General features: G+C 43.1%; 1 protein-coding gene across 1 annotated transcript; it reads left to right on the top strand.

The window, feature by feature from the left end:
* Window positions 1-350: 350 nt before the first annotated feature.
* Window positions 351-8,448, top strand: afg2b (AFG2 AAA ATPase homolog B). Its single transcript, XM_061247060.1, has 10 exons — window positions 351-1,912; window positions 2,361-2,546; window positions 2,737-2,895; window positions 2,979-3,188; window positions 4,043-4,285; window positions 4,833-4,967; window positions 5,293-5,418; window positions 5,995-7,101; window positions 7,427-7,552; window positions 8,129-8,448. The coding sequence occupies exons 1-8, from the start codon at window positions 845-847 to the stop codon at window positions 6,133-6,135; spliced, it is 2,268 nt and encodes a 755-aa protein (XP_061103044.1). The 5' UTR covers window positions 351-844; the 3' UTR covers window positions 6,136-7,101; window positions 7,427-7,552; window positions 8,129-8,448.
* Window positions 8,449-13,082: the final 4,634 nt, after the last annotated feature.

Raw genomic sequence — 13,082 nt, 5'->3', positions numbered from 1 at the left:
GTTCAAAGTAGGGACAGGGGAAAACAACAAAGGGGTGTGACAAGGAGATTATACATATGGATTGTAGAAGATTTTTGGCATTTATAGCAGCGGTAATAAATTGTGCAAGTGAAATAGAAACCAAGACAGAGAGGATTAGAATGGTGGTGGACGCAACAAGGGAAATTTTGGGTATAACTAACGTGAGGGGATGAGATCAAGGGAATTTTAGAGAAATAATTTTTTAATTTATTTATTTATTTATTTTTTATTTATATATTTTTTAAACGAAGAAATCAATCCGAAAGTAATGACTACATACATTCAGTAGGTGGCGGTAATGCACTTCTAAGTTTTCAAGCGCCGTTAAACTAAAGAAGAAGAAGTTTGCCGACCCGATTATTTTTCGAATGCACATGGCTGTCGCTATCGTTGAGGTGTCAGAATATATCTCAGTTACAGATGCAGAATTATGAAACGAACTCATTTCTGTGTAATGTATTTGGATACTTAAATTATTCGTCAGATCAAACCAAACAACCATCTACACGGATATAAATCCAACATAACCGTCGGATGTTAGCTAATGAAAGGTATTTATGCTAGCTAGCTAATATAACGTTGCAACTAAAGTGGACGAATGTTTTGTCCCGTTGACAAGCTGTTTATTGTTCTTGTTTTAACCACATGCGTGTAAGCTGGGTTGTCAGTTTCTTTGGCTTAACCCTGGGTCTTGATCACGAGGGTGCTATTTATGTTGCTGCTATGTAGCTAGATGTAATGTAACGTTATTCATCCGGAGATGTGCGTTGGTACGTTTTTATCTATTTATGTTGTAACACTATTGAAGGTGCGTAAGCTCTGAATGATGGACCTGAAGGTGTTACCTTTGGACATTGGCGACACAGGAACGCAGAGATGCAGGCTAGGGCCAGGTTTAATGACATCCCTGGGACTAAGGATTGGGTCCCCGGTTCATATTACCATCTCTGGAGGGGAATGCCTATGTACTGCGTGGCCAAGGAGTGACCTTGCAGATGGATTTCTACAGTTCGACAGAAAATGCACAACAAAGGATCTGAAAGCAGTCACATTCAGCGACCTGTCTGTCTGTCCAAAGCAGATCAAAGCAATATGTTCTCAAAAACTTAAAGGTGTGAGAGTAAACGTAGTTGTTCAAAGCATAGATGTTAAGAAACATGCCTCTGCTAGTTTTATTCATGACCTTGTGAAAGAGATGCTTCGAGGAATGTGTGTAGCAGGGCAATATATTGTTGATGTTACTCATTTGAAAACACAGGTGCAGTTAATTCTAATTGAGCATCTAGATCCGTGCAACGCCGACACTGGCTTCATCACTGCTAAAACCAGCGTGAGCATCGGAGCGATCCAGACTCTCAACAGCTACAAATGCCAGCTGCAGAAACCGCCTGGTGTCTTATTGGGAGGAATGGAGGATGTCTGTGCATCACTGAAAGAAATTGTCCATTTGCCCCTCCGCTACCCAAGAACACTGCAAAAGTTGGGTGTTTCTTGTCCAAGGGGCGTCCTCCTTGTTGGTCCTCCAGGGGTTGGCAAGACCATGCTGGTGAGAAATGTGGTGATGGAAGTTGGTGCCGCTTTGGTAACGGTTAATGGGCCTGTGGTTCTGGGGTCGAGGCCTGGAGAGAGTGAAGAAAACCTACGGAGGATGTTCAGACGAGCGAGCGAGGCCGCCCAGGAAGGGCCCTGCGTCCTGTTTATCGATGAGATAGATTCGTTGTGCCCGAGGCGAGCTAGCTCAACTAGTGCACCTCAGAACAGGGTGGTAGCACAGCTGTTAACACTGATGGATGGCATTGGCAGTGATGAAAGTTTTGTTATCATTGGAGCCACCAACCAGCCAGACACGTTAGACCCTGCCTTGAGACGACCTGGAAGATTTGACCGAGAGGTAACATTGTTATCTTTTTTTAAACTGCATTATTGTGCTGTTTCTTAATTGCTACAACATTATTGCATTTTTAAGTGGGGTAGCCTGTAGCCTAGTGGCTAAGGTACATGGCTGGGAACCAGAATGTTGGTGGTTCAAGCCCCAGTGTATCCACAATAAGATCCGCACAGCTGAGACAGCTGAGTTGAGCCCTTGACCCCACATTGCTCCCCTGCTTAGTATAATCAACTGTAAGTAACTTTCTATGAAAGCTTCAGCGAGATAATTTATCATTATGAATTTTATACACACACACACACACACACACACACACATATATATATATATATATATATATATATATATATATATATATATATATATATATATATATATATACACGCACATATATACATTAAAATAAAAAATTAAAAAATAAATAAAAATAATTTTTTTTATTTTATTTTAGGTCATCATTGGTGTGCCAACACTTCGCCAGAGGAAGTCCATCCTGGACGTGCTCGGTTCTCAGATGCCTCTCTCCGACGATGTGGATTTTGTTTCATTAGCAGAAATGACCACAGGCTGTGTGGGAGCTGACTTAAGTGCTCTGTGCAGAGAAGCTGCTTTACAAGCCATTCTACACAGCCCCCAGGTAAGGTACAATCAGTGTACTCACACAATACATTTGGAGTAGGTATGCGTTTACAAGCTGACATTAGTTGCATCTCAGAATAATAGTATAGCCTGTATTGTATTTCAATTTCATGCTGAACATTTTTTTGGCCTGTTCATATGAAAGGTGGTTGTTGTTTTTTTGTTTAGTTTTTTTCACTTTGTTTAAGGGTTTTCCGAGGCATGCAGTAGATATGAAACATTTCCTTGAAGCCTTAAAGAAGATTCAACCCTCCTGTCTTAGGAGCAGCATCGGCCTAACCGATTTCAAACCGCTCTCCTGGGATCAAATCGGCGGTTTGGAAGATGTCAAACTAAAACTGAAACAGGTACAGTACTGTATAACATAAAGCACACAAAAAGACTGGAATTTCACACAAACAAACTCTGTTGTATCTCTGTGCTGTTGAAGAGCATTGAATGGCCAATGAAGTTTCCGGAAGCCTTCGTCAGGCTTGGTCTGTCCCGGCCACGAGGTGTCCTGCTGTACGGTCCTCCTGGATGTGCCAAAACTACCCTTGTGAAAGCTGCTGCCTCGTCCTCGCACTGTGCTTTCCTGTCCGTCAGTGGGGCTGACCTCTTCTCGCCGTTTGTTGGAGATTCAGAGAAGGCCCTGGCTCAGGTATGCTGCTCGTCATCTTGGCCCTTCTGCTTTTGTTTTATTTTACGTCCTGATATCTGATGTCTGTGCAGTTCTAAAGACCAAAGTCTCTGTCCATTCTTTACCAAGAACAGGCTGTTTTAGTGACAGTCTTTATGGCTCATTAATATCAATGAACCTCTGTTCTGATTGGCTGGCTAGCTCCAACGAGCTGAACACCGTCTGTGCCGAGAGCTTGGATTTCTTCCGGCTACAAGGTGGGCTTTGTTGAAGGCAGACATGCAAATGAGTTTATACTGAAGTCAAAAATTTACCAAAGTTCAAGAGGCTCATTGAAAGGCACTATACAGATTGTGTGGATTTCTGTGCTGTGCGCATTGGTACTTTCACAGTGTTATTTTAGAACATACATATGATCAACATAGTAAGGGCCATTTTCCACAATACAGGACCTCTAAAACCTCAAGAGTTGCCTTTTCACTTCAAATCCGAACGCCTAACAAGCCAATTATACTTTACAGTTACATTACCCGAGTTTTATCCTGACAGACATACAGTCGATTAGACTAGGCAGGGGCCAATCCCCCCTGGAGCAATGCGGGGTTAAGGGCCTTGTTCAAGGGCCCAACAGCTGATCTTATTGTGGCTGCACCGGGGCTTCGACCACCATTCTTCCTGGTCCCAGTCAAACACCTTAGCCACTAGGCTGCAGGCTACCCTGCCACAGTGGATCCGCAGTAAATTAATGGGGGTAGATTCTGTGTACTTTTATTTAGCTATTGTGATGACTTGCTTGTGCAGTGGCATGTCAGATTAGAGAAGCAGAGCAGTGGATGTGAATCATTCTTGCCGCATTGCGGTGACTTCCTCCCCAGCTCTTCCGTCAGGCTCGAGCCTGTGCCCCTTCCATCCTCTTCCTGGACGAGATTGACATCTTGGGCTCGCGTGGGGACAGCAGCGCGCCCCACAGTGTCCAGGCCCGGCTGCTGTCTGTGCTGCTGAATGAGCTGGACGGCGTCGGACTGAAGACCCAGGAGAGGAGAGGGACGCAGAGGGAGAGGTGCCCACCCGAGGGGTCCCCGCCCGAGGGGTCTGCTGAGTTCCAGCAGGAGCTGCAGGTATGGCCCGTCTCTCTCACAGAATGAGCTTTATCATGACACTGGAGCAATGATGGTCTGTGTCAGGATATAATGCTACTGTAAGACTATGGCAGGGATCATCACATCACAGTCCTAGAGGGCTGAGAACTGCTGCTTTTCCACCCTCCCTTTACCTGAGAGTCAGGTGTGGAGACAGTCTGGCCTGTCAGTAGCACTAACTTCAGTTGCTTTCCTGGGGGAAAAGGAAAAACCAGATTTGGTGATCCCTGCTGTAGAGTTGAATTATTTTTTATCATAGATTTTTTTATATATTGTTAGTTGGAAAAATGTAGTATTTACTCAAGATGAATAATCAACATCACTTTTGTTTCCTAAATAGTAATCTAGTGTGTACTTTGCCTGCACTTTGAAGGAAAAATAGCCTTCACCTTGGTTTTCTACACTGAATGCAGCGGGCAGCTCTTTGGCCCTCCCCATGCGCCATAGAGGCTGTTTCCTGTTACTTCCGGTTCATGGCCTGGCCCCGCCTGCTCTCCCCAGTTCCTGTGTATGCTCTGTGTTTTAGATGAGCTACCAGGAAGTATGCAATAAGGATGTGATGATTGTAGCTGCCACTAACAGGCCTGAGGCCCTGGACAGTGCTCTGCTGCGACCGGGTAGGCTGGACAAGATCATCTGTGTGCCGCCCCCAGACATGGAGGTACGGATACAGCTGCTTCCTGAAATTCTGACGCAAACTTTATCCTGTATTTTCATACTTTTAGTTTATAATTCATAATTCATTATTTATCTGGTGCTTTTGTCCAAAGTGACTTACATTTGATTAGACTAATCAGGGGACAATCCCCCTGGAGCGATGCAGGGTCCCAGTCATGCACCTTAGCCACTAGGCTACAGGCTAGCCCAGTTCAGGCCTGCGTTCCATAGTACTATTGCAGTAGCTCTTCCATAGTATTTTGAAGATGCATGATGCATGACACGTTTCAATGTGGACCATGTTCCACGGGTGTGTGCTTTTGCCACAGGCCCGGCTGGCCATCCTGGAGATCTGTACAAGGAGGATGCCTCTAGAGTCTGATGTCTGTCTGAAAGAGCTGGCACAGAAAACCCATCTGTTCTCTGGGGCTGACTTGGAAAATCTCTGTAAAGAGGTAAAGAAATATTTTATAATAAAGATTCAGCAAGCTTCCCTACCATTCATTCATATGATGGTGATTACTCCTGCAGAATGTATATCTGTTATCAGTGTTTTTTTTCTTTTGTTTGTTTTGTATTGTTCTTTTTACGAGAATAGGGTTTATTGAATAGAGCTGTTTATTCTTGCAGTCTCTCAGGGTCAATTGCAGTGTGCTTAGCTGGAGTTTAATCCGAGACCACAATTCCTTGAGCAACTATCCTTATCTCACACATTTCAGTAACTGTTCCGCTTTTAGAGCAGTTCTGTGGTCTAGAGGTTCTAAACCAGCAATTGACCCTCAATGCCAAATGTAACACCTCATCGTGTGATGGCTGTTTTTATTTCAGATCAATCACTAGTCTAGTTGCAGGCTAGGGCTGAAATTTCCAGTGAAGTTCTCACTAACGGTCACAGACTTCAATAAGGAACTTGACGTTTGCATTATTAGTTGCTTCTGTTGGCATTTGAACCCAGCTTTTTCTATGGATTGTATGCTTTTTGTTTTAAGTGTGTTTTAATCAATCACCTGTTTTTGCTTTGGTGCTGTTAGGCTGCTCTGCTGATACTGCAGGAAGAGGGCATGGACGCATCCAGCATAAAACACAGATACTTCATTAAATCACTGCAAAGTATGACTCCTTCCCTCAAGGACCAGCAAATACAGCGCTATCAGAACCTGTTCACAAGTTGAAACTGGACACCTGCATTCATTCTTTTTTTGCGTTTTTTGATAAAAAGATGTCTATTTTAGTATTTACTATAAATGGTATAATTTTAAGAATTTTGAGAAACACAAACCTGTGGGATTATTCCAATGGCAAGACCTGTTGTCTTCAATAAAGAAAATAACCTGTGGAGTTAATGCTTAAATTCTGTTTGTTGATTCTTTAACACAAGTAGTGTCTCAATGCGCAACATTGCATTTTGAAATGGCCTGATCAGGAGACTAGAGGTTATGCTGCTAGATGGCTCATCCTGATGATTCAAACTGTTTGCTCAACCACATGTAAGACCAGCTTTCACTATAAAGCAGTCTAGTTGAAAACGTTGCGGGATAGTTAATAGTGCTGCTCAAGGGCATGGATGGATCCCACAGCCTGGTACTGAGTCTGGTCCATGCCCACCTGCTGTGGGTCAGAAGACCTGTGGGGCAATACGCAATTGGCTGTAACATTGCCTGGGGCTCAAGACCTTGGCTGGGTGAGATTCCCTCTTAACACATTCCCTCCCCTTGCGGTTTTCCCTCGAGGGAGGCATTTCCCAACTGAATTTGTGATACACAACAAGCAAACTTACCCGGTGTTATGCAAGCAAAACTAAACCCCCCTCACAACCTATCGGCTCTGCGCAAGCATTTTCTTACTCTTGTCTCAAGCATGGAATATTGCATTATGAGATTTCCCTTCTTGCTGGAAGCTTGCATTGTATACCCTTGGTGTATAAAATGAGGGAGTAATGGAATATAATGGCTGTCTAGCCTTTCATAACTCGGACCTGACCCCCACTTCACCTGGCCTCCATGTTTCAAAGGGCTTCCCCCCCTGAAGTAAGGGAAGGAAACATCAGGAAGAAAGCATACAAGGTCTGAGGTCCTGGACAGTGCTCTGCTGCGACCGGGTAGGACAAGATCATCTGTGTGCCGCCCCCAGACATGGAGGTACGGATACAGCTGCTTTCTGAAAGTCTGACGCAAACTTTATTCTGTATTTTCATACTTTTAGTTTATAATTCATAATTCATAATTTAGCTGGTGCTTTTGTCTAAAGTGACTTACATTTGATTAGACTAATCAGGGGACAATCCCCCTGGAGCGATGCAGGGTCCCAGTCATGCACCTTAGCCACTAGGCTACAGGCTAGCCCAGTTCAGGCCTGCGTTCCATAGTACTATTGCAGTAGCTCTTCCATAGTATTTTGAAGATGCATGATGCATGACACGTTTCAATGTGGACCATGTTCCACGGGTGTGTGTTTTTGCCACAGGCCCGGCTGGCCATCCTGGAGATCTGTACAAGGAGGATGCCTCTAGAGTCTGATGTCTGTCTGAAAGAGCTGGCACAGAAAACCCATCTGTTCTCTGGGGCTGACTTGGAAAATCTCTGTAAAGAGGTAAAGAAATATTTTATAATAAAGATTCAGCAAGCTTCCCTACCATTCATTCATATGATGGTGATTACTCCTGCAGAATGTATATCTGTTATCTGTGTTTTTTTTCTTTTGTTTGTTTTGTATTGTTCTTTTTACGAGAATAGGGTTTATTGAATAGAGCTGTTTATTCTTGCAGTCTCTCAGGGTCAATTGCAGTGTGCTTAGCTGGAGTTTAATCCGAGACCACAATTCCTTGAGCAACTATCCTTATCTCACACATTTCAGTAACTGTTCCGCTTTTAGAGCAGTTCTGTGGTCTAGAGGTTCTAGACCAGCAATTGACCCTCAATGCCAAATGTAACACCTCATCGTGTGATGGCTGTTTTTATTTCAGATCAATCACTAGTCTAGTTGCAGGCTAGGGCTGAAATTTCCAGTGAAGTTCTCACTAACGGTCACAGACTTCAATAAGGAACTTGACGTTTGCATTATTAGTTGCTTCTGTTGGCATTTGAACCCAGCTTTTTCTATGGATTGTATGCTTTTTGTTTTAAGTGTGTTTTAATCAATCACCTGTTTTTGCTTTGGTGCTGTTAGGCTGCTCTGCTGATACTGCAGGAAGAGGGCATGGACGCATCCAGCATAAAACACAGATACTTCATTAAATCACTGCAAAGTATGACTCCTTCCCTCAAGGACCAGCAAATACAGCGCTATCAGAACCTGTTCACAAGTTGAAACTGGACACCTGCATTCATTCTTTTTTTGCGTTTTTTGATAAAAAGATGTCTATTTTAGTATTTACTATAAATGGTATAATTTTAAGAATTTTGAGAAACACAAACCTGTGGGATTATTCCAATGGCAAGACCTGTTGTCTTCAATAAAGAAAATAACCTGTGGAGTTAATGCTTAAATTCTGTTTGTTGATTCTTTAACACAAGTAGTGTCTCAATGCGCAACATTGCATTTTGAAATGGCCTGATCAGGAGACTAGAGGTTATGCTGCTAGATGGCTCATCCTGATGATTCAAACTGTTTGCTCAACCACATGTAAGACCAGCTTTCACTATAAAGCAGTCTAGTTGAAAACGTTGCGGGATAGTTAATAGTGCTGCTCAAGGGCATGGATGGATCCCACAGCCTGGTATTGAGTCTGGTCCATGCCCACCTGCTGTGGGTCAGAAGACCTGTGGGGCAATACGCAATTGGCTGTAACATTGCCTGGGGCTCAAGACCTTGGCTGGGTGAGATTCCCTCTTAACACATTCCCTCCCCTTGCGGTTTTCCCTCGAGGGAGGCATTTCCCAACTGAATTTGTGATACACAACAAGCAAACTTACCCGGTGTTATGCAAGCAAAACTAAACCCCCCTCACAACCTATCGGCTCTGCGCAAGCATTTTCTTACTCTTGTCTCAAGCATGGAATATTGCATTATGAGATTTCCCTTCTTGCTGGAAGCTTGCATTGTATACCCTTGGTGTATAAAATGAGGGAGTAATGGAATATAATGGCTGTCTAGCCTTTCATAACTCGGACCTGACCCCCACTTCACCTGGCCTCCATGTTTCAAAGGGCTTCCCCCCCTGAAGTAAGGGAAGGAAACATCAGGAAGAAAGCATACAAGGTCTGAGGTCCTGGACAGTGCTCTGCTGCGACCGGGTAGGACAAGATCATCTGTGTGCCGCCCCCAGACATGGAGGTACGGATACAGCTGCTTTCTGAAAGTCTGACGCAAACTTTATTCTGTATTTTCATACTTTTAGTTTATAATTCATAATTCATAATTTAGCTGGTGCTTTTGTCTAAAGTGACTTACATTTGATTAGACTAATCAGGGGACAATCCCCCTGGAGTGATGCAGGGTCCCAGTCATGCACCTTAGCCACTAGGCTACAGGCTAGCCCAGTTCAGGCCTGCGTTCCATAGTACTATTGCAGTAGCTCTTCCATAGTATTTTGAAGATGCATGATGCATGACACGTTTCAATGTGGACCATGTTCCACGGGTGTGTGTTTTTGCCACAGGCCCGGCTGGCCATCCTGGAGATCTGTACAAGGAGGATGCCTCTAGAGTCTGATGTCTGTCTGAAAGAGCTGGCACAGAAAACCCATCTGTTCTCTGGGGCTGACTTGGAAAATCTCTGTAAAGAGGTAAAGAAATATTTTATAATAAAGATTCAGCAAGCTTCCCTACCATTCATACATATGATGGTGATTACTCCTGCAGAATGTGTATCTGTGTTATCTGTGTTTTTTTTCTTTTGTTTGTTTTGTATTGTTCTTTTTACGAGAATAGGGTTTATTGAATAGAGCTGTTTATTCTGGCAGTCTCTCAGGGTCAATTGCAGTGTGCTTAGCTGGAGTTTAATCCGAGACCACAATTCCTTGAGCAACTATCCTTATCTCACACATTTCAGTAGCTGTTCCGCTTTTAGAGCAGTTCTGTGGTCTAGAGGTTCTAGACCAGCAATTGACCCTCAATGCCAAATGTAACACCTCATCGTGTGATGGCTGTTTTTATTTCAGATCAATCACTAGTCTAGTTGCAGGCTAGGGCTGAAATTTCCAGTGAAGTTCTCACTAAAGGTCACAGACTTCAATAAGGAACTTGACGTTTGCATTATTAGTTGCTTCTGTTGGCATTTGAACCCAGCTTTTTCTATGGATTGAATGCTTTTTGTTTTAAGTGTTTTAATCAATCACCTGTTTTTGCTTTGGTGCTGTTAGGCTGCTCTGCTGATACTGCAGGAAGAGGGCATGGACGCATACAATTTGGAATTGAACCCAGCCCTTTGGCATGTGCTAATAAAACTAAGAACGCAACCAATGATTGGCACTAATTAATTAATGATTGGTTGTGCACATGGTAAAGGTCTTATGCAAGGTTTAAGGTTAAGGTTTTTTCCATCTCGTATCTCCTCAATCTTGACTTCTGAACTGTGGTGATAGGTGGTTCTCTAGTGTGATGTTAACTGTATGGAATGTAGGACAGCGAGATACTGAACAGTATCATTTTAGTTCGCTTTTACCGGAGTGTGAAACTGTAGCTGTAGGCAGCTGTAGACTTGCTGTTAGCTCAGATTCTTTTACAGTTCGATAACATAAATCAATAACACACCAGACCAGACCAATTGTGACCAACAATTGCATTCTGTGTTGTATACATTATGCAGTAATCACCCAAGACACAAAAATGCAAAATAACAGCAGTTACTCTTTATTTTAAGGCAATTAAATATTAGATTCCCCCCATCTTGTTTATTCATGATTACAAGAAGGACGCCTTACACGAGTGATCTGTGAATGATTGCTTAGGTCCAGTTTCTTTTGGGTGCAGTCCGATTACTTATCGATCACAATGTCTGACTTTGGATTCTCAGTCTACAAGGATAATCTGACACATAAAACCAAGCTAAAGTCTGAGATATCATAGAACCATGACCCACTTCTGACACTGGATGTGTTTTCTGTGAAGGATCTTTGATACACATCGGCTGTTTACTGGATGTAAGTGTTTTCCAATCCAGATCCTGGTGAACTACTGCATATTTATTTGTGCAGGTTAAAGCCGCGATAAGCGGGAAATTAAGTGTCTACATCTGACCTACTGTGTGTCTGTGCCAGCAAGATTTGTGAACTGCAGTGTTTAAATCATTTGCAACTGACATCCCTGCTTCAGAGGAGAGTATATGCATGTCTGTACTGTCCCAAGTCGATAGCAATGTACACTGATAACTATGCAGATTCCGAATTAGTACATTGAGAAAAATAAAAATAAAAAAAAGATTTAAAGTGAATGACATTAAATGAAAACCAGCATGGACAGTGCATCCCCAGGTCCAGGGTTAAGAAGGTCATTAAGTCATTGTACTGACTGAATAGATGTTTTTATATATTCACGTTAAATATATTTTATATGTCGCCTTTTTTAAGGGCATTTCTCTATATTGAAGGGTTCAGAGGTTGGTTTGGTATGCATAGGTAAGTATGTTGATGAAGAAAACCTTTCATCCTGTAAGAAAGAGATAGGACCTCACAGATAAGATTGATTACGTGTGTCAAGGTCGAGGATATTTAATTCAGGCCATATGACCAGTGTGTTGAAGGTTGCTGTACTGCAAACCTGTTTTGTTGAGGGCCGCGGTGGCGCAATAGGCTAAGATGCAGTTCGCAGCAGTTGCACACTGCGAAAAGCCAAGTTTGGCTGGCTCACGTGGAGCAACATTATTGGCTCGCTGCTCCAGAGGGAGGGACTTGGCAGGGTTAGCTGATCGACGCACAATAAAGCACCTCGGGCGCCTTGGAATCATGCTCACGAGCACGAGACGACACGGCTTGAAGAAGGCGTGTCGCTCTCCTTCGGGCCGCTGAGGGACGGGGTGTGCGCGGTGTATCTAATACTAACTGTAATTGGATCAGACGGGGTACAATTGGCTACCAAATTGGGATAAAATGGGTAAAATCGGAAATAAAATTAATTCATCCATTCATTATCCTAACCCGCTTATCCTGAACAGGGGGGCTGGAGCCTAACCCAGCATACATTGAGCGAAAGGCAGGAATATACCCTGGACAGGTCGCCAGTCCATCGCAGGGCACACACACCATTCACTCACACACTCATACCTATGGACAATTTAGACTCTCCAATCAGCCTAAACTGCATGTCTTTGGACTGTGGGAGGAAACCATAGTACCCGGAGGAAACCCACGCAAACACGGGGAGAACATGCAAACTCCACACAGAGAGGCCCCGGCCGATGGGGATTTGAACCCAGGACCTCCTTGCTGTGAGGCGGCAGTGCTACCCACTGCACCATCCGTGAAATTTAATTATTATTTTTTATAAATAAATAAATAAATGAAAAATAAATAAAAAAAACCTGTTTTGTTTCCGTGATTTTCCTGCTAGCCACCATTAAATTCAATAAACATACCTTTCTCTTGTAAAGTGCTTGTTGACTTGGGTGAATTCTTGCATTGTCCCAATTTTGATTCCACCAAGAGAAGCTGGGTCCCAACAACATTTTGGTTTCACCATGTGATCTGAGCACTTTTTATTCATAGCCACCCCATTTCAGGACACAAAGACTTTGGAACAACTGGCTTTGCGTGTTTCCAATTAATCAGGTCTGTTCAATCGCTTCCTTAGTGCAGGTATACAGTAAGATAACTCAGTATCTAGGTATTCTAGGCTTTTGATTGCCTTTGGAGTCTACTATTGGCATTTGTCAGCATGAGTTGAAAGTCCAATGAAAGTCAAGGAAGTCCTTATGAGGCTGAGAAAGAGAAAAACAATGACATAGGCCAAATTTTAGGCTTACCAAATTCAATTGTTTTGAACATCATTAAGAAGAAAGAGCACTGGTGAGCTCAGTACTTTTAAATTGTCCTCCAAAGATGGGGGGTGGAGATGGGGGCAGAAAGATAAAAGGCTCATCTGAAAACACAAACTGCAGGCTTAATGCATTTACTCAAAATGGAGAAATCCATCAGGATTTGCATCATTTTTCCATCAGGTGCTTGTGATACACTTGGTACATGCTG

The sequence above is a fragment of the Conger conger genome, chromosome 6 (genome assembly GCF_963514075.1).
Source record: "Conger conger chromosome 6, fConCon1.1, whole genome shotgun sequence".
In the NCBI taxonomy this organism is placed as follows: Eukaryota; Metazoa; Chordata; class Actinopteri; order Anguilliformes; family Congridae; genus Conger; species Conger conger.
Note: the sequence above shows the minus strand (reverse complement) of the source record. Positions and strands in the feature narration are given on the sequence as shown.